Source organism: Oryzias latipes, chromosome 17 (assembly GCF_002234675.1).
Source record: "Oryzias latipes chromosome 17, ASM223467v1".
NCBI lineage: Eukaryota > Metazoa > Chordata > Actinopteri > Beloniformes > Adrianichthyidae > Oryzias > Oryzias latipes.
In genome coordinates, this window is record NC_019875.2 from 19,840,669 (window position 1) to 19,862,027 (window position 21,359).

The 21,359-nt window shown below is 38.0% G+C and overlaps 1 protein-coding gene across 6 annotated transcripts in view; it reads right to left on the bottom strand.

Moving 5' to 3' along the window:
* astn1 (astrotactin 1) overlaps positions 1-21,359 on the bottom strand; it is a 339,194-nt gene that overhangs the window by 8,329 nt on the left and 309,506 nt on the right. For all 6 annotated transcript variants that reach the window (XM_011486590.3, XM_011486589.3, XM_020710964.2 and 3 more), the window contains 3 exons: positions 13,400-13,535; positions 9,665-9,765; positions 6,834-7,017 (listed from right to left, as the gene is read on the bottom strand). In XM_011486590.3, coding sequence (XP_011484892.1) covers positions 6,834-7,017; positions 9,665-9,765; positions 13,400-13,535 — 421 coding nt within the window. The remainder of the gene's footprint in view (positions 1-6,833; positions 7,018-9,664; positions 9,766-13,399; positions 13,536-21,359) is intronic.

Below are 21,359 nucleotides of genomic sequence, written 5' to 3' on the forward strand. Positions count from 1 at the left end.
TAGAATATGGTGATCTTGGACGCTTCTTTTTCTACTCTTTACCAGCGCATGTCTACCACCTATAGTTGAAGGATTGGTGTGAAATGTCAAAGCGGTGTAAATCTTGTTTCTTCTTTCACAGCTCAATTCTGATATTTGAAGACTTGGTATCATACAATTCTGGTCTGGCACAGACCACAGTTATTCATTTCTCCTCTGTGATCAATTTCGGTTGGTTGGTTGGTCGTAAGTAGAGCGTAAAAATGGTCGTAGAAACTTGCGTAGCTACATGTGAAAGCGAGAGTTTATTAACGCAGATGCCCAAAACACGCTTTTACATAAACTTGAACTGGCTGCTTGAACTCGCGTTGCTAAGATTACATATGATTTTATTGATTTAATTGACTTTACTGATTGTATCGATTTTATTGATTTTTAACCACTATCACTGTTTCGTGTGTGTGCTGGGTTTTATTTCTACATACTGTAAACGGTTTTTAATCCTGATTTTGTCTCGTATTATTTGTACAGCACTTTGTAATCTCGATTTTGAAAAGTGCTATAAATAAAGTTTATTATTAATATTATTATAAGGGGAACATAGCTTGATAGTAAAGGTCACAATCACCCATGCACACACACATTCACACAATAATGCTCCGTCCACTACCAAACCCTAGACCAACCTGTAATCGCCAGGAGCAATGTGAGGGTTAGTGTCTTGCCTAAGGACACTTTGACACATAGATGGACAAGGGGGGAACCAAACCTTTTACCCTCCGATCGGATGTCGACCGCTCTACCTCAGCAGCACCTGTTCAAACAATATGATAAGATTCCAATGTTTCTTAAGGGATAATACATTTGTCCTTTTCTGTAGGTGAGCTCATTTTATAGAAATGATGATAAAAGCAATTCAATTGGAAAACAGATGCAGTTCAATCTGCAGGTAATGACAACACTTAGCACGTTGTTTGGACTCATACACAATGGGATGTAAATCTGAGCATTCTTCTCAGCCGTTCAGTGAAAACAAAAGCAGAATTTGTGGGTTCCGGTCAGCATGGCATGTTCTTTTTTATCTAATCACTTCTGATTTGTCTGATAAGCCCCAGTTTCTAGTCTGTTTTGAACCAACTGACACACTAGAAAAACACAGACACTGTGGCTGGTGGGTTCTCCAGTTTGTCATCTCCACATTAGTTCCGGGAACATATAGCAGACCACCCAACATTGAAAAATGCAATCATGTTATTCCTGCAGAAGGAGTGCACTCTTTACCCCTTTGGATGCTAAAAGTAGGTACAAAATAATAATAAACCATATTCGTGTCAATCATGTTTTGTTTTCAGAACGTACTCTGAGATGTTACCAAACTATTTTCAGATTAGGATTATTATCATTGAGAGCATATAGACAGATTTGAGCTTTAAAAAGAGAAATCGTGGCCAGAAAAGATCCCCCTGTCTGCTGTGACATGGGTTCTGTCATTTATATCATATTTCCCCCCAGAAAAAGCTTCATTATTTTGCCACAGTTTTTTGTGGTTTAAAAAAAGGGACATATTTTGTTTAAATAAATATATAAAAAAATGGGGTTGTTGGCCATACTTTCATAGCTTAGGAAAGCTGAGGAACATAACTAACTGGCAACCACTGTCACCATAAATCTCAGCGCTGGGGTAGCGATCAGATGTCCATTAGTTTGGATTCAGTTTGAGACGACTGAAACAAAAAAAAAACCAAACAAACAAAAGAAACCCATAACCACTGTAATGGTGTTACTGGCCTGTGTTCTGGCGTGTGGTGTTTACTGACTGTTTTATGGCGTGTTTGTGATGTTGAATCTGACAGATCATTTCCTAGACATCCAGCGGTACTTAAACTGAAGTTTCCAATTTCTGAGCAATGCTTCTAATTTATATCTGCATTTAAAGCACGATTTAGAGAAGTGGATCAAAGTTTGATCAAATGGAGGCCGGCAAACTGTTAGAAATGTGTTTTAGTGCGGTAGAAGTTCATTCTGACAGAATTACAGAAGACGCAGTCGTATTGGCACCCAGGATGTCCCTTGGTGACACAGAAGAAGCATTATTAGGTATATTAAAAGCTATGTGTCTTCGTGTTGACATGTTTTTAGTGGGGCTTTCTAACAAGTGTAAAAATATTTATATTGTGCTGTTCACACTCACAGAAATGAATAAATCAGTGCTGGACTAATAACCAAAAGGCACTTCTCCTTTAAGCTCTGTTGCCTTCTTGTCCTTCACTTAGCTACAGAAAGTCAGAGAGCAAAGTAAACACTCTTCTCTGATTATGATTATGACTTCCTGACAGAAATTCCAACCATAACAACACTTATTATCACAAGCACTTGCCTGATTACAGACTGTCAACTGAAAAGAGAGAGAGAGGGGGGGTCAGAAAATGATTCAGTATTTTTCATTTCATCAAAGGGCACAGAGTCAAACCAAGGCCACAGTCCAGCCAGAATCGACGATTTTCTTTTAGTCCAGCCAAAACATCTAGCATTTCAAAGTCAACAGTGGAGCAGTGTGACTGGAATGATGGGTACTCCCTTGGCGATGACAGGGTCTGGGCCTCGGGAGGAGACGTGTCGAGCCTCGAACAGAAACTATGGTTTGAGTTAAGACATCACGCGATGTTGCTTCAACTCAGGAACAGAAATGTCCTGAGTATCCAAAAGGCTTGTCAGGGAGATTTAATATGTTTGTAAAAAAACAAAAAAACAAAAACAAAAAAAAAATCACAAAAAGTAAGAGAGATAAAGCTTCATTTGCTGCTTCATTTGTATACTTGGCAGAAATATTTACACCAAACAAATATTAGCTTTTGTTATCTATATTTTCCTAATGAAAGTCCCAGTTTATTTGGCCCTTACTGTTCCATCGTAGAATCAGCCAAATCACAAAGATAGGCAAACACACGCAGTACAACATACTGGCACTAAAGGGATTCAGATGTGCAGGACATGTGTGAGATCTGTAAGACAGTGGTGAGATGTGCTGTTTAAGGTGGAGGTGGGACTACATCAAGGATCAGCTTTGAGATCCTTCTGGTCAGACTATTAGATGATGTCAGACAGGAATCTCTGTGGATTATGATGTTTGCAGATGACATTGTGATCGGAAGTGAGAGGAACATCTAGAGAGCTGGAGGTTTGTTCTGGGAAGGAGAAGAATGAAGGTCAGTCGCAGGGAGCCGAGGGGAAGACGGTGGAGGAGTTAAAAGACTAATGGTACCTTCAAACCGGGCTCAGAAACACGCGTTCAAGCAACCACTTTCAATGAAAAGCATTTTAGGCATCCACGGTCAAAACTGTGACTGAATACCTGGAGTTGTCTGCCATGTTGGATCGAATTGGGAGCTTTTTGTTTCTCCTTTCACATTATTATGTCATTTGACCTGGCCTGTTGGATATTTTCCTTTCTGGTCCCAAGATTTTTGGATTATCTGAATTCCTTTTTTGGATTTATGGGGTTGCTTCTTAAATCTTGTGTGAGCGAAGAGGATTGAGTTTGCCTGGAACTTTACCTGTTATTGGAGTTTCTTCTTTGACTTCTAACCCTCCCCCACTTCCCCAGAGGACGACTTCTGAGGCATCTCATTCCACGTTCTGCTCCTGCAACTCGTACAGTACGGAGCGGCCAGCGGTGGTTCCTAGTGTCTATTAGCCATTCTCATTCTTCTCATATTTACTTAACTTATGACATTTCTGTTATCACTTCCTCCTGTGTTTGGACTGTTTTGAATTTTCCTCACAAGAACCTTGCATGGATACAATCAGGAATGTTGATGTTTGGGTAGTAAAGTGAAAGAAGCCAGAAAACCCTTTTGGACACCTTCAGAGGAGGGACAGTGGACATGTTTGGTAAAAAGATGCTGAGATCGGAGCTACCAGGAAAGAAGCCTAAAGGAAGACCAAAGAGGAGGTTCATGTCAGGATGGCTGCTGTGAGAGGAGGATGGAGAGGATAGATGGAGGCAGATGATTCGCTGTGGCAAGAAGAAATAATCTTCCATTTTAAAACTATACATTTACTACAGGGAAGAAGCAGTTACTTTTTCTGTTTTGCTCTCTTTTAGCAACAAAAACTACAAAAAATAAAAACATTTAAATTTTTAGATTTAGATTCCTGGCTTTTTCTTTTTTTCAAATTAGTGCTCAGTACCTGGGATGAGTGAAGATCCTGGCAACAAAGAGACCAAACATGAAATGAGTCTGTCAAAAATGTTTGCAACAACTAGTGAAAGACAAAAAAGTTCTTTAAATTTAGTTAGAATAATGCTAAATAAAACTAAGAGAATAACAGCTCTTTCTTTGGGAGCTAGAGCTCTTTTTTGAAATATAAAATTGGAAAATTTATAGAAACCAGAAATGCACATTTTTCAAAAATGTAATGGTTTAGGGGCTGCACAGTGGTATAGTGGTTAGCACTTTTTCCTCCTGTTTTAAATCCCAGCTGAGACTCTTCTGTGTGGAGTCTGCATGCTTGGGTTTCTCTTAATGATTCCAATTTGTCCCTAGGTGTGAATATGTGTGTGGGTGTGTAATTGTGTGGCACTGCGACAGGCTGGCGACCTGTCTAGGGTGTACCCCGCCCTCACCCGACAGCAGCATAGCTAAAAGGGACCCAGCGGGTTCAGAAAATGGATGGAATTTGGATAAAAGGTTTTTAAACATGATCAATTAATGGCAGAAAAAACTTTTCTAGGAGAAGGAGCATCGACTTTAATGTTAAGATGACCAATAATGGCAGCCATTTCATTCTTAGAATAGAACAAATGCTTCTCAAAATTAAAGGAAAACTGGTCTGGTCTAGATGCAAACATAGTAGAAATCAGAGACTGATAACTAAGGTTGCATGAGAAGAACTTTTGCAAAGAAGAAGAAAAATAAAAAATTATGGAAGGAAGACGGTGACTTACAAAAAATCACAACGATTTAAAAAAACATGGCTAAGTATTCTGATTGGATTAAAAATAGAAACCGAGTCTTTATCCTGATATTTTCACAATGGGTCTGGGGTGGAGGAGGTTCATATTGTCCTGACTTTAGAGCCAGCTTTGGTTCAGCTGAATGACAATGATCCATGCTGATCTTCAGAGCAGAACCGGGCCAACGTCAATACTGGATGCCTGAGCAGCCAAAAACTTAGCATGGCCGTTATTTTTGCTTTGCTAAAAATGATATCAGGAGTATTTCTGTCCTGGCTGCAGAACTACCATTTGCTTCCTCTAGGTTCTTTACCCAGAGGTGGAATAGTGACATTTTCTCTGTGGGCTCGGAGCTGTGAGCCCGTTCACATCTCTGCGTGATCGTTACAGTAGACTATGCCAGAAAGTGCAACACTAACTTACTGACATAGCTTTAAACCAAACTGGTTTACACTTCCTTTTCCTGGTTGCTAGGCCTCACCTCGAATGCACTTTTCTGCTACGCTTCCAACTCAGAGGTGCTTTTATTAACAGTACCTCCCCCTCCCTTTAACTAAATTGGGGTGTTGTTAATCTAAGTGTATTTTAATGGAACACTTCAGAAGCAACTCCCCCAATTACATCAACTATTTTCAGCTTGGTCCCTATTAAAAAACAACCTTTTCATTCAGGGGGGGGGGGGCAGAGACAGGCAGGGTGGGGGTGGAAATAAAGGGAGCCTCGGCTAATTATTTTCACCTGTTGAAATGAAAGCCTGCACCAGTGGATGCTGTTTATGAGTATATTTTATATCCGACATGTGGCTCTGTTTAGGAAACATTAAACTACAGTCGTACAAAATCTGCATTTTAGATTGGGGGGTGGGGGTGGGACTCCACCATGGCACAGGAGGTGTGACTTACTGTTTTCCAATAGCTTGCACTAAAGCACATGATGTCCAGGGTATGTTTGGGAATTATTTTTAAATGCTCAACGCTTCAAAAAAGTGGAAACATTTCTGCAAAATCCAATTTTTACAGTAAATTAGGTTCAACTTTGCAACTGTTTCCCTAACAACAGTTTTAAAGGTCCTGTGATAGTTGAATCATCATGCTTTTCCTAAGAAGTTGGTTGTAATCTACAAATTATACTACTGAATGGAGTTAATTTCTACACACTGATGCTTAACACAAGTTTTCCAAAGTCAATAAGACTTACATTTAAAATAGCATTTTGGAAAAACGGGGAACAATTTAAGCACTAAGTGGGACTTTTTGAGGCCTTCCTAGTATTTCTAGTTATTTTGTAAAATAGAGCTTTTTAAATCAATACAATCATGTTTGAAAAAAATAGCAAAAATCTGCTTCATGAAATCTAAGTCTTCTTTTTATTAAAGTTTTTTTATCACATTGTTACAATTGGAATAAAATAAAAATGTTTCAAACAATCTGGGTTATAAGTTCGATGTATTACTATTGATAAAAGTGGAGCCTGTTTAAATCTAAAGGGACAAAATCTGCTACTTTAAACGTTTTGTTATCATAATCAAAAAAAGTAACCTGTAAAGAAATTGTATTTCATTTTTCTAGCTTTAATGTTTGTTCAATGCAATGCCTTCGAGGGAATAAAGTGAACAAAGTTAGAATTAATTAAAAAAACATTTTTTTATAGAACAAAATGCAGAACAGAAAAAGCGTTTTCTGTTCATTAAGTTATTGAAAAAAAAATTATTTTCTTTAATTGTCATAATTGAACATTGGAATCAAAGATGTCTATTTTTGAGTCATGTGACTTTCTTACAAGTTTGATCATAATTTGAAGACTGTATTTTTGGTTTTCCACTCTTAAAAAAAATTATTGAATGTCTCAAACTAAAGATAAAAGAAACGTTAAAAGAGCCCCATAAGGTTAAGTTTACCTTGGTCCCAGCTCATCCTCACACCTCCAGGTGAACTCCCCGAAGCTTTCGTAGCGCTGGTTGTAGTGGTAGAGCACGCGGTGCAGGGTGGGAGCCCCCAAATCCATCAGAGTGTTGTAAGCTGTCTGCTGCTCTTTCCCGCTGGTGTAGCCGTTGAACAAGTTATAAATCTTGTCTGCGATTTCTGAAAGACCAAAAGTTGAGAAGTCAGCGTTAAGCTGGTCTGCCAAAGCACACAAGTTCCCACAAGAGATCTACGTTTACAAGAAAATTTACCACACAAAACATCTATCTAGCTACTACTCATCAACTTAAAATGACCAGAGAAAAGGATTTAGCTTGTTCTCTAGACTCCATTATGGATTCCCTAGTCCAAAAAGACCAAACATTTGATCTTATTACCAATTTTGTAGGCAGCTGAGACCTAACTTTCTACTTTAAACTCAGCAGTACGCTTTAAATTTATTGAGCAATGTAGTCTAATCGTGTTTCAAACCCTTATTTTTCCTTAGATAGTTAAATGATTATTTATTTCCTTTTTTATGTTTTTCTAACTTGTCATATGCTTATATTTCAGGCTGTCAGGAAGAAATACAAAAAGAAAAGGGAGAAAATAAAAAACTAAAGTAGAATAAACTAGAAAAAAAACACGGTAACCTCCTGCCAAAGCCATTTCTGTATCAACATTTTTATCTTAGGGAGGATTTTTAACGTGTTGAGTGAAAGTTTGCAGGTCTGTGGGCGAAAGTCAGTGTTTATTTTCAATACTGTAAGAAACGTTCTGCTCAAGAGTTTTTAGGTCACATAACTTTCTTTGTTGATGACTGCTTTTTCTACAATTACCCAGACACACAACAAAGTGCAGTTTTCTTCTGCTATCAGCTCCACACATTTAGAGTGAGTGACGGGTATGAGGATGTCAGTCCTATCAACAGCCCATGAGCGCATATCTGCTGCTTTTTTTGCAACTACTAATTCTAAAAGCCCTTCAAGATAAACCACAGTTTCAAGTTTTTTTTTTAAACTGGGCAAATCAAAAGTAAAAAATCCTTCAATATGCATTTTTCCAGGATTTCTCAAGTTTCACTAAATTAACTATTAGAAAAAAAACAATTTCATTTATTTAATAAACAATTAAAAATCTCTTTTTTATTCAAGTAGGCCAACAATACCAACTGAAAGCTACTTTTGCTAACAGTGAACATTTTGCTGTTGGTTAGAGCAAATACAGACCTTTAACTTTGTGTTTGACATTAAAATGACATCACAAACATTAAAGTTAAGAGAATTTTAACCGTTCCATTATCCACTGAAAAGCTTATTTTCTTCAAATTGCAGTGGTGCTTCAGTAACAGCCTGCTTCTTGAAACCATCTAAATCCCATTCCTTCAGTAGAAAAATGTTAAAAGTCTAAGTTCTTTATGCTGCACCATAAAGAAAATATGTCAAATATGTCATATGACCGAATGTCAAAATAATGTTTCTTCAATGAATGTTTTAATTGCATTTTCTGTATAAAACAATTACTTCAAGAGTCTCTTTCAGAAAGTGGCTACCAAGAACAACTTGGCTTTATGTTCATTAAAAAAAAACTCTTTTGTGAGGGTTAAAATCTGCAACATTTAAATTTTATATCAACAATTTGGGTCAGGGTCAGCTGTCCGATCCCAGTCAACTGTCGTTGTGAGAATACAAGTTAAATAACAAAAACTAGATTTTCAATAATGTGAATACGTAAAAAGGACCGGAAAGAGTTTTTTTTCCGGTGATTCATTTATGAATGTCTGGCAATTATGCATTGCTAATTGAAGTTATTAAAAAAAATGGGTTCTTAGACATGAAAAAAATCGAGGAATGAACATTATTATACGCTTAAATCTCCAAAAAGTTGATTTTGCATGAAATTAAATCCTGAACCAACACCAAAAAAAAAAATCTTTTTTGTCTTTCTTACTTTTAAGGCTGATAGACTTAAAGCAAAACTCACAGGAATTTTACTTTGGTTCTGCAAATGGATTTTCCACCATTCAAGTCCTCATATTAGTGCTCTTTGCTTTTTTTTTATACTGTTTTCTCACTTTTAAATGACTAGCACAGATGCAATTTTTACGTGCATATCTTGGTATAAGTACTATTTTACAAAGAATAAATCATCCTCAAATAAGAGACGAGAGAATCTTTTAGACGGAAAATGTCAAAGAGCTTTTCATGGATCATCAGGTTAGGAACGTCTCTCTGTTTTTCTGGATAATAAAGTCAGTTCAGTACACTGGAAGTATTCTATTTAAAACCAGGCATTAGAAAGAACAACATAAACCCAGTCCACTTCACCGAATAGAGTGTTTTTGTGATAGTTGATTCAAATCAGTGGGGTACTTTGCACTGATGCTGAAGGTAACCAGAGATTTCAACTCCTAGACTTTTCTTTTCTAAATGATATCCTTTTAGGGTCAGTATCCTGGTGGAGTTGTATTGTATGGTGTCCATAAACAGTCCTGTTGCACAGAGGAAAACTATCTGCCTCTGATTTTATGACTCACTCCATGAACTCATCTGACATCTATTTTGTGAGGTTTGGAAACAGAACCAGCAAACTTCTGTCCTGTAAATGAATTCTTCACACAGTTTTAAGAACTCAATGACAGACTTTAACATCCCCCTTGATCCAACTATGCTCCTGCGATTCAAAACAACCATGATGTATGAACGTGGCCTAAAGTCAGGTCATTATTTTTTTTTCTTGTATTACATTTTGCCTGCAGGTCTAGTCAAAAAAAAAAAAAAAAAAAGAACCCAACCGCAGAGCAGACATTCTGTGTGTCTTTCCCCACCTTGTGCTTTGACATCATCCACAGTTGGACATGGAGTTTTGATTGTGACCTCACTTGGACTGGAGCGGCGTCCTGTATTGTCTACAGCCCACAGCCGGAACCTACACACAAACACACACAGACACGCACACACAAACTGCTTCAATGACAGAGCAACAAAACTCTTGAGGCACCAGTTGGAGCGATTGCATATCCCCACCTAGTGGTCAAAATGCAAGACACATTTTAACCAAAAATATGCACATTCTTTTGGTCATTAGCCAATGTCTTTATTTTTATATCCTTTTTTTTAACGTCGTTTATATCAATAATTTCATTCAAAAGTTAAATAAACATTTTGATTGAGAAACTTGACAGCACAAGGTCATACAGAGAGAGATGGTCTTATTAGAATAGCATGCAGTTGTATTTTCTTCCATATGCATACAGATATAGCGTTCTCCATCTTCCATTTTCCTCCTCCATCTTTTTTTCTTCAACATTTTTTTATTTGTTTCTCTATGTAGCACTTATCCCTCATTTTTTCCCTCCTCTCCACCATGATGTTCCACTAAAATGTGTGTGGCTTTCCCTCTGGCGAGCTTTCTGTGAGATAAGTGTGAGTTCGCTTATGAGAGCATTTAGGCATCCGGTCTTGATCACAACATCACATCTTTACTTTGCGGGCATTTTCATTAAACGGTAGTGAAAAGAGTGTTTAGACGTAACATAGGAAATAATGTTTTTATTGCTTTTTGATTTCCGTCTATTTCTTCCACGGATTTTTTTCTTCCCTCAATATAAAAGTCAATCTTTCACCTAAGCTGTAGCCCGGCTCTAACACGGTTTTTGTATTGTTTTGTGACTTAGAATAACTAAAGACTCATAGACTATAAGACAAATGCTTTCTTAAGTGATGATTTTAGCATTTATAGTGCTTTTTCTTAAAATGACATGGCAAAAAAGATGATTCTGAAGCTTCTATCAAGGCCAACTTTTAAGGTGTATGTAAGAAAAGAAATTATAAACCAATTAATCTCTTTATGAAACTTTTTCCATATGTAATTTGTCTCAAAATTGAAACATTAAATCAGTGATATCAAATGTAAATAACAAAAAAATGTTTAAAAAGCTGAAAATTGTGTCAGTTTATAAAAAAATTAGAACAGAAAAAAACCAGTTTTTCTAAAAACTAGGTTGTTTTTTTCTTTTATTTTGAAAAGCCATTAGAACAGGAACAAATTGAAACATCTAAAATCTTTTGAATTTCCCATTTTGCTTTTAATTATAAAATTCCAAAGCTATGTGTGTTGCTTGTTAGGGCCAACATCTGTAAGTATATCTGACTTTTTTTTCTTTCTATACAGTAAGAAGTAGTTTACTTTCAAGTAGAAAGTAAATCATTAATTTTAAATCTCCTGTAAATCAAACATTATAGCAATTAAAAAAAAGTACATATTTGTTTTTGTTTTGCCCTAACGCAGGGGTATTAAACTCAATTTACCTTGGGGCCACTGAATGCAGGGTCTAGCTAAGGCTGGGCTGCAACTTTAGCGCACACACATGCGCAACTTATGAGTGTCTGAGAGCCATAAATTTGTATGGAACATGTACTATACTATTAACTGTTTTCTGTCTCGCATTCAAATAAAATAAAATACTCAAATAAAAAAAATCATTAAGTAAATAAATCAATAATACATTTATGTTTATTAAGTCTTCTATATTTGCTGTTTTCTGATTTAAATGTCCTTATTAAATATAAAATATATAAATATAACTATTAAACACTAAAGAAAACTCAAATTTTACAGTTCCGTATCCTCTATCAATGGGTTTTTCTGAACGTGGCTTCTCTTGTCTACTTCTTACTGCTGGACACTGGCAGCACTTCCTCCCATACAGCTGTGACCCTCAGTATGGCTTGAAGATGATTGTCAGTAAATCTGGACTGGACTTGGACTTATTGATATTTAAGGGGAAGAAGTCAGAGAGTATGTGCTCCCAACTTTGAGTGTGTGTTGAATGTTTTTTTTTTTTAAGTTTGCTCTTTAAAACACAAATCAGTGAAAGAAAAAGAAACAAAAGAAGAAAGTAAATTCCATTTTGGGATTTTCTTTCTTAAAACTTTTTGCTCATTTAAACCCCGGTCACAAGTTATTGTAGAGCAGCCGGTCAGTCACTCCTATGTTTTCTAGTTGCATTCAAACTGTGGTTCGTAAAAGAACGGGCGTTGTTCACTGGAGATCAGAACAATCGATACAGATACCTGAGATCAAAGAGGCTCAAAAACGGATGGAAATTCATGTTGGCTACACCAAATAGGTGCAGCCAAGATGCACAATAAGCGTGTTTGAGATCACCCAGGTGGACGCAACACTGCGCAGATCACCTGGTGTGTGACGTATGTTTTTGTTTTTGCTCCAACATCACCTGTCAATCATCACAAAAATATCACGAGAAAGGGGTGGGAGCAAGGCGCCAACCTACGCAAATGCAGCTGGAATATGTTGTACTGCGCTGACTGCAAGCCGCCTGCATGACTACAAAACAATGCATTATGTGAAACGTATCCTGACGGTTTTTGTAGTTGCGAGATCAATTAAAATAATTAAAAATACCTATTGATAAAAAAAAAGGCTGCCGGTACATACATTACAAAACATTAAAATAATTATAAAAGATACAATAACACAGATCATACTAAGGGGGAGAGGCATATTAAAACTAAATAAAATGTTAAAGACAACTCCAAGTTCTCGTTCAGTCTTGCTGCAGCTTCGCCTTCATCTCAAACACGTCTATCGTTGCATTTTCTCCACGTGTTTTAAGTGTGTCTAAGACTAAATCTTGTTGTCGCTCGCATGTGTTTAATGTTAAAGCCCCGTTAGCTGTCACGCATGTAGGTGTGTGACATTTATTCTCCTCAGCTGGCGCACCTCCTGCTGGAGCGGTGAGCTGCAGTCACAGCCGTGCATGAGAACCGTTTGGTTGGGGTTAATACGCTGTCGCACGTAACCGTAATCATAACCTTAACCTTTCTCCAGGTCTGTGCATCCTAGAAAGAAGTTCACCACCTGCTGCATGTATTTAGAAAATGAATAGACGCTCTCTAAAAAGGAAAGTAAGGAATTCTTTAATGTGGTCTGGGGAGGGGGCTGTCAGGTTTCCTGACTTACATGTCCCCCTGCTTTCAAGCCCGGTCAATGTCACGCCCCCAAGAGTCAGATACCCCACTGTGAGTGGTTGGTTCGTCAGCTCCACGCACAACATTGAAAAAGTATCATTTATAAAAAACTGGCGAGACACATTAATATTAAACTTTTATATTAAGGCGGGGGCCGTAAATTATCATCTTGGGGGCTGCAAGTAGCCCGGGACTGTGAGTTTAAGACCCCTGCCCGAAAGGGAAGACCAAGACTTGCCACCTGATTTGTGGATTATACTGAGCAGCAAAATGTCTACTAGAACACAGATCTCCAACATGCACTTTACCTTATTTTTAAAACCGTTTCCAATTTTTGTTTGCTCTGCCAAATAAACATAAGAGGAATCGTAACAGTTTATTATCTTGAAAGGTTTGACATTGATCTAAAGCAGAATGAGCTCCTGCATCACTTTAAAAATGTACTAAATATAAACAGATTCATTGTAAAAAACCAACCCTCAGCATAAGAAACTGGCATTTTTATTTTTCGGTGGTTGGTTTATAAAGCTTAATATCCTAAGATCTTAAAAGATTGGGGATAAACTTACATGTATGTGGCGTCAGGCTCCAAACAGCGAATGATCATACTGATGGAAGAGGACAGCAGGTTAGGAACGTCCCCCAACATCACACATGGAGACCGGGCGCCAGACAGGATGTCATCCACAAAGCTCAGTAGGGTTTCTGCAACAAGACAAACAAGGTTTAATGGTTCGTACCAATATAAAAGGTGAGAAAAGGCTTTTTTGGGAGGTAAATACATGAGAGTTACTGTTGAAACCCGTTTTAGGGTTTCTTTAAAAAAATATATACATCAGAAAAGTGCAGTAGTTATAAGGTTTTTTACATATTTTTTTCTTTTTTACATCTTATATGTATATAAAAAGTTATTTTGCAACCTTAAAATTCTTTTAAGCACCTGAAGCATCACAATTTTCATTGAGCATAAAATGGCAATAATCTGATTCTTGTGCAGTTGATATTTTATTTTTATAGATATTTATCTGTTTTGTGACTACTATGAAAATTAATAATTGACAAACATTTTGTGTTTGATTTTTAATTTAAAAAAAACCTTAATAGGACTTAAATACATGCATTTTGACACAACAATCATTAATGTCATTTGACAATGAAAAATGTGTTGTCCGTTAAAAAAATAATCTAAAACAGCCTTTAAAAATGCACAGTCGTCAAAATTTGGATTAAGAAACAGATCTTTGTTGTTGTAGTTATAAAATACTGACTTTTGGTTTGAAACAATAAACAAAAAAAACTTAATTACCATATATATGTGTGGGCTGATATGTTCATAAGCTAGGAAAATATTAATACCGGTCAAATTACCTATCTAACCAACTCAAGCAATCAATCAACCACCTAACCAGCCACCAATGTATCAGGAAAATGGAAAGAAAAAAAAATCCAATCAGTTGATCAAAATAGGCACCCCGGCTCCCAATGTTTTGTCAGTAGGTGCTTTCATTTTCACATTTCTAGTCTACAGGCTTCATGGACGTCCTTTATCAAACACAGAATCCCCCCCCCCCTGGTTTTTTTTTTAAATTTACCTGTAACGTGTCTGTCAAACCAGTGAAATTTTAAAACAAATAAGAATAACTCTTTTTTTTCTTTTTTTTTTTTTTAACAGCGCACAGATAATGAAGGCTGTAATGTGTATCAGTGAAAGGTGATGTGTTATCTTAAAGAACTGCAGTGCAGATGATGAAAACCAAAGAGCAATAGAATGAACCATTACACTGGGCCCAAAGAAGGTCCTACCATCAGTGAGATAGATGGCAAACATGTGTGACAAGGAGGCTTTATTGACTCCATGATGCAACACATGCATTGTAAGGTACATCTGAGATGGATCACACCTGCTCACAGGCAGGGAAATGGGTTGAGATTATAGCAAATGTACTTAAATCGTTGTTTAAACTTTATTTCTTTGAATGCTTGAAGTTTGAGACACAGAATATTTTGGCAAAGTTAAAAAGGCCTAAACAAGCAATCTGGCAGTGCAAGCATGCAGTTTTAACACCATCTTCCTATGCAAGGCGTGTAACAAATAATCGACTTCTTCAATTTATATTCATACACTCCAACCAGATTACAACGGATTATATCAATATTAAAAAATACCATTTGGACTGAGGTACAATAAGTTTATTTGACGATAAAATAAAACGACCAAGTTACATCACAGTGGAAAACACACATGTGATGTCAGCAAAAAAGGATCAATCCATCATTACAGTCTAATATATGGAAACACTAATCCTAACCCTAACCATACAGTGTGGTAGAATGTTCTAACATTGCGTAATTTCTATGTGGAAAAACTACAGTGGACTAAGGAAACTAAAATGTGATTGGATTCGCCGTTAATTCTCGTTTGTTTGTACACATATTTAATTTACACTTGATTTTCTTGCAAGAAACACAATGAATCTGGAAAATTTCACCTGCAATCTTCAGTACCAAGGTGTTTACCTCTGAGTCTCACTGGTTGCATTTCTGGCTAAAGGTGAGCTGGACTGATTTTAGGTCAGTGAATCGGATCGAATCAGATCGTTCAAAAGGAACCAAAATCGACTATGAATTGCCTCATCAACCACAAATTATAATATGAATCAAATTGTTAAAATAAATTGTTACACCCCTTCTAGCCACTGACCTGATGCTATAGAATGGTATCCCATGCTTCAACTAATGTTGGTTGTAAGTCAACAAACATGGTTTGGGGTTTCTGGCACAAAACCCAAGTTTCATGTCAAGAAATGGGTACAACTATCAAGCCATACCATCATGGCCACTGTTGGCCCACAGCTGGCACTCTTGAAGAGTTTGGACTAAGACAGGGAGCCATGTGATCTCCTCAAAGGATGCTGATACTTTGTTTCTTGATAGGGAAATGCTGGCCCACACCATCACACTCCCACTTATCACACACCAGGATGTGTTCCTCAATTAGACAGTCCCTCCAGGAATTCACGATATTGTGATGGCAACTATTTGCACACATTCAAGGAAATCCTGCAAATTGTTGCTCACCCTGCAACCTTACATCCGCTTTGACCTATCACCTGTAACAACAGTCATGGGTGACGACGTAGCTTCGCGAACATTGCTCCTTCCTGGGAGCCGTGCTCTGAACAAAACACAAAAACGCCACATGTGAAAGGTCATTACATACGTATTTGCGCTGAGTGCGCACGCGGGGGGTTGAACTGAGCGCAAAGCTGGGCGGAGGGGTCTGTTACACGCCCAGCAGCAACAAAACATGAAATGAGTAGGAGGGAAAGACGGAGAGAGCGCCAGGTGCAACAACAAAAAACTACATCAACACAAAAACGTAAAGAAATTGAGGGACACTGGAAGAAGAAGCAAAATCTGGAACTATTTCCCTGTTATTGACAATACAAAGAAGAATGTAGAGTCTGCAGGAAAATAATTCCACAACAAACCTGTACAGACACCGGAGAGAACCTTCTCCAAAACAGGGCAGTAGTAACCAGAATAACTCACTTTAAAGTCTTGTTTTTCCTCTACCACCACCAGTGATTCACCAGTGGTGCTTTTGAAATGAATAAAGAGGAAGATTGTGTGGAGGACATGTAGATCTGAGGCTTCATCTGCTTTTTGTCCCTCAAGTATTTTTAAACCAATTCAAAACTATTTGGGTTATTGTAAGCAGGGAAGACCTAAAGTTCATTTTTTGTTTTTACAGTTCTAATAATGTTAAATGAAAGCACAGCAATGTTGTATATGGTGCGCACAATGCCAAACGTCAAAGCAAAAAGTTAGAATATGAAAATTAAATTTAGGATTTACATTTTTGAGGTGCTTTTTGAAAAAATTATTTAAAAATCATGGCAACTTTTCACAAAAGCCAAATCAGGCGTTTTGGGCCGCAACTATCATAAATAACTGCAGCAAAATCCTGGAGGGTCTGATAGTGTAGCTTCGAAGATAATGAATGGCATGTGGTTCATTCCAGAATTTAAATGTGGAACTGTTTAATAATGAGAATAATGAGCCTTCGACTTTTAACAGCTGCAGATAAATAATGTGTTTTTAGATTCAGGGGGACAAAAACACAGCTTTGTGACCTCCAGCTTCTTCGTCATCTCCTCTGTTTGGTGGTGAAATGCAGTGAATAGCTGTTTTCCCAGCTGGTAGAAGGCACATCAAAAGGGCAGTAGGCCAGCGGGATGTTTCTCTGTAAAGAGGAAAAACCCCTTCTACCTGGAAAAGGCGAGCCTGTGTGCGTGCAAAACTGTGTGAAGTGATGGGTGCTCTGGGGTGGTCATCTGTGACCCTCTTCTGCACAAGCAGAGCCTGTCTGTGTGTTTATCCAATATTTGTGAGTGTGTGTGAGATGAAGTGATGGACGGCCCGCGCTGGGCACGCATGCCTTTCCTAGGCAGCGGCTTATGTATGTTGGTGAGTGACGAGGGCTCGGAGGTGGTCACCCCATCAACCCCCACCCCCCAGCCCCCACCCCCGTGTCACCAGCTGGCAAACAAGTGCCATGGAATCAGTGTGAGAATTTAGAGATATAAAAAATGTGTGTGGCTGCTGAAAGAAATAAACATTTGGAAGGCAAGTAAATGAAAAGTGACATTGTGAAGCTTTCCACTTCTTAGCTTTTTAATTGGAGAAGTGGTTGGAAGATTTTCAGAATGTGTCAAACTTGTGTTTTAAGGGGTGCACTTGAGAGCTCCATTTGAAAAAAGTCTTAGGTAATTCTTGATAAGATAGAGAAATACACAATTTCCCCCATATATTTTCCAAAGTATTCTTTTTTTAACCTAAAAACAACAATCTGGAAAATAGCTTTATTTTCATTTTGGAATAGGTTCAAAATAACCAGTCACTATAACTAAAAAACTTCTAAAGAACACTTTTAAACATGAATTCTGCTTTCCAAAAATAATGTCCAGCATTTGTTTTTAATTATGTGCAGCCACAAGAGGGCCCCACGTCTGGGTGTCCCTGTGCCGGGCCCCAGCCCGGATAAAATACAGAATTGTGTCAGGAAGGGCATCCGGCGTAAAAATCTCGGCCAAACCATCTGTGCGGAACAGTGAAAGCTGATTCGCAGTGGCGACCCCTAAAGGGATATGCCGAAAGGTGAACAACTTTTTTTGATAATGTCAAGCAAACCCCCAAACCACACCACAGGTTCTGTGTTAAAATTAACAAAATGGTTTTAACCAGCTTGCCAAGTCATGGTCAGGTCTTTTGTGGGGAAAAATTACTCTGTTCAATTTTGAAGCACTCACACAAATATAGACAAACTCAAATGAATTGCAAGTTCGACTGCACCAAACTAAGTTGCGTTAAAGTGGAATTATCCCCAGCATTATCCTCCTCAGTCTGGGAAATCCATTATATTGCTCCCTTGAACCCCACTGCACACTTGGCCTTCCCTCAATCACTGATCTTTAGGTGTGTACTTTTCCTCTGGCAGTGTCAAATGCACTATGATTGGAAAATTGTTAGCAAAGTACAGATGGATAATCCATTCTCACAAACTGACATACCTTGCTGCTGGCTCTCCAGAACTGTCTTTCTTACATGCTGTAAATCTGTGCAGAGGAATGAGGAGATTGACTTCAGACTTGTTGTATTTGTGTCTTTCCATAAGGTTTTATTAGAATAAAAATAATAAAGAAACAGAGCAGTGGGGAAGATTTCAAAATATACTTGTAGACTGAGTTTACTATTTTCGTCTTTCAGGCATTGTTGTGACGATTTGTCGTTTTTACCTGTAGTTTTTCTGCTGTAAATCATAAATTTATGCTGTGATTCGCATGAAGTAGCAAGACAACAGAGCGGCTCTTAATAAAGTTTATCGATCTCAACAAGCTGCAGTAGTAATGAGTACAAAACCTTGATGTGGGTGGTCCACAAGCTAAAAGAACTGAGAGTTCACATAAATTGTTCTAAAAACATGTCTCATTTAAAGCTTAGAGATAGCCGAACACTGTGTACTGCCACAGCATTTATGTGCATGATTTAACTCAAAGGGATAATCATCAAAAAACCCAAAATGTTCTAATCAATATTAGATAACTAGAAATTATAATATTTGATTTGTTTTGGAACTTTCTTGAATTGTTTCAAGCTGGTACTCCATTATTAGGATTCCACATCCTTTGACCACCTTTATAAATCCTTCCAGCTTAAATAGAAGATAACTTTGATTTACTTCGGGCAACAGTACATGAAATAAATCCCATCTACATTATGCAACTGTTTCCAAGTCACTGTCACTCCTGATTTGGATTTCCAAAACTAACCCTTAGAAAATTCCCCTTAAAAACCTGGACCTTTTAAAAACATTTTAATGTTTTGTAATAATATCAAGAAACATGAAAATAAGCAAATTAATTTGAGTTGCCAGTCAAAGTGAAATCCTCTACTAGAAGTCTGTTTTATTATACAGAGGAAATGGCAGCTGACTCAAAAGGGGGAAGCATGATATAATAAAAAGATTATGCATTTGGCCAAACCGGCGTCGGACAATAATGTGAAATTGTAAATGATTGAAACAAATTTATGCCATCAGGGAAAAAGACAAGAAATTACGAGCAAATTTTGACTTACTTAAGCTTTTCAGAATGAAAGTGAATGTGTTTGAAATGTGTTTAGTAGCAAATTGGTGCATATTCTAATGATCATGAGCATATACTTATTATTATACCATCTCTGGCTCTGCTTATTCCTTATGCACAACTGCCCTTAAGGGTGAATACGGGCAAATCTGTACGCAGGTGGCCTGTACAAAATTTAAAGATCCTAGACCGCTTGGTAAGCCTGTAGAGCAACATTTTTAATGCACATTTTTTTCCACCGCCATTTTTTTTAAACCCCTCGAACCTTATGCATTGTGCAAGGGGCCCGTAAGTGCAGTTCAAGTGATAAGTGCATTTTCTTTGTGCGCCTGTTTGCTCGTTTCACACTTAGAATATCAGAATGAAGTTTGTGTGGGGATCCCAAAGGGAAAATCACCACATGTGCGCAGCATTGGGGCACAGTTAATAAGTGACCAGTAAGCGCTCCTTACTAAAGAAACAGAGTGCAGCCTTAGGGCATTGTACAACAGCATCATATCATAAGTGCATGTATCTTACTTTAGGATTACTTATTGATACGCGACAATGGTATGTTCCCTTTTTTTTTTTAAAGTTTTTTTTAACGTTTTTTTTTATTCAGGCCAAACTCCAGGGCTCTTATCGCAACCGGGAGGTTTTTGAAAAAAATTCCAGTGAAATGGCCGAGCGTGGTGTTGAACCTTCCCCGTGATGACTTTTCTTCCTGTCCTACCGTGGTCAGGAGCGGGGGGGAGACCTTCTCCAGGGCCGAAGGCGGATCCTCCTTCGGGGTTCACTTTCCGGTTCGGACCCTCAAATTCTCCAGAGTGGGTTAATAAAGAGTCAATAGTATTTATTCTGGGGGAAGCCTTCTTTTATTATCGTTCTCCTTCCTCCGTTACACACAGCATGAATGCGAGCCCCCAACACATTTCCGCTGCCCCTTCTTACTCTCTCCTGCGCTGCACACGCTCTCTCCTCTCTCTTATACACACATGCGCGACCCCAACACACACACATCCCCATTCCACAACAGTGGGTACAGACGATCCTGTCTCCAATGCCTTCTTAAAATGAGAAGATTGTTATTGTGCTGGCTCCTTTGTAAAAATAAAAGAGAGCTCTGCTGTTGATGACACTGTTGTTGACATCCATTGTTAACGTTGGCTAATTCCGCAAACAACGAGTGACGTCGTTCACCGTTGAGTAGTCTTCTGCGTATGCGGGTCACTTCTAGGTCATTTCACGTTCACACAGGAGATCACAAAAGTTAGCATTTAATTGGAAATTAGAACGGCCTTGCAAAAAGATTGAATTTTTTTAAAAGATCGGAATTGAGCATTAAGTCCTGCAGTGTGAACGTAGCCTAAGGTCTTAGTGACGGAGATTAGATGAGATCAAGCGTGTCTAGAGTGGCACATTAAAATAAGCATTTGAAATTTGAAGAGCAGAACGAATGTAGAGACAAACTGATGAAATAGTTTCAGTTCAACACAAAAAAGCTGTTCAAAACAAAAGGCTATAGAGCTTTGACCATTTTACCCATGATGCTGAGGCAGACAGAGAGCACAGCAAAGAGGATGGAGGATGAAGATCCAAAGGATTGGGTGAATGTTGCGATATGTTAGAGGTCAGACAAATATAGAGGAGAGATGAATGGCTATGAAAGGGCACAGGAGGATTTTGAATTGAAGTCTGAAGTGAAGAGGGAGCCAAAGGGTTCTTCCAGGATGGGAACAGAATGACAGAGTGCTGTCTGGGGTGACCCTCATGACCCAAAAATCATGGCGGTCCAGGTCTCCTTTGACTGAGATATATCTCTAGTGTTGGATTTTTTAACTAAGGTGCTCAGTTTAAGTCCTATAAAAAAGCCAGGGATAATAGTAAACACAGAAACATATTT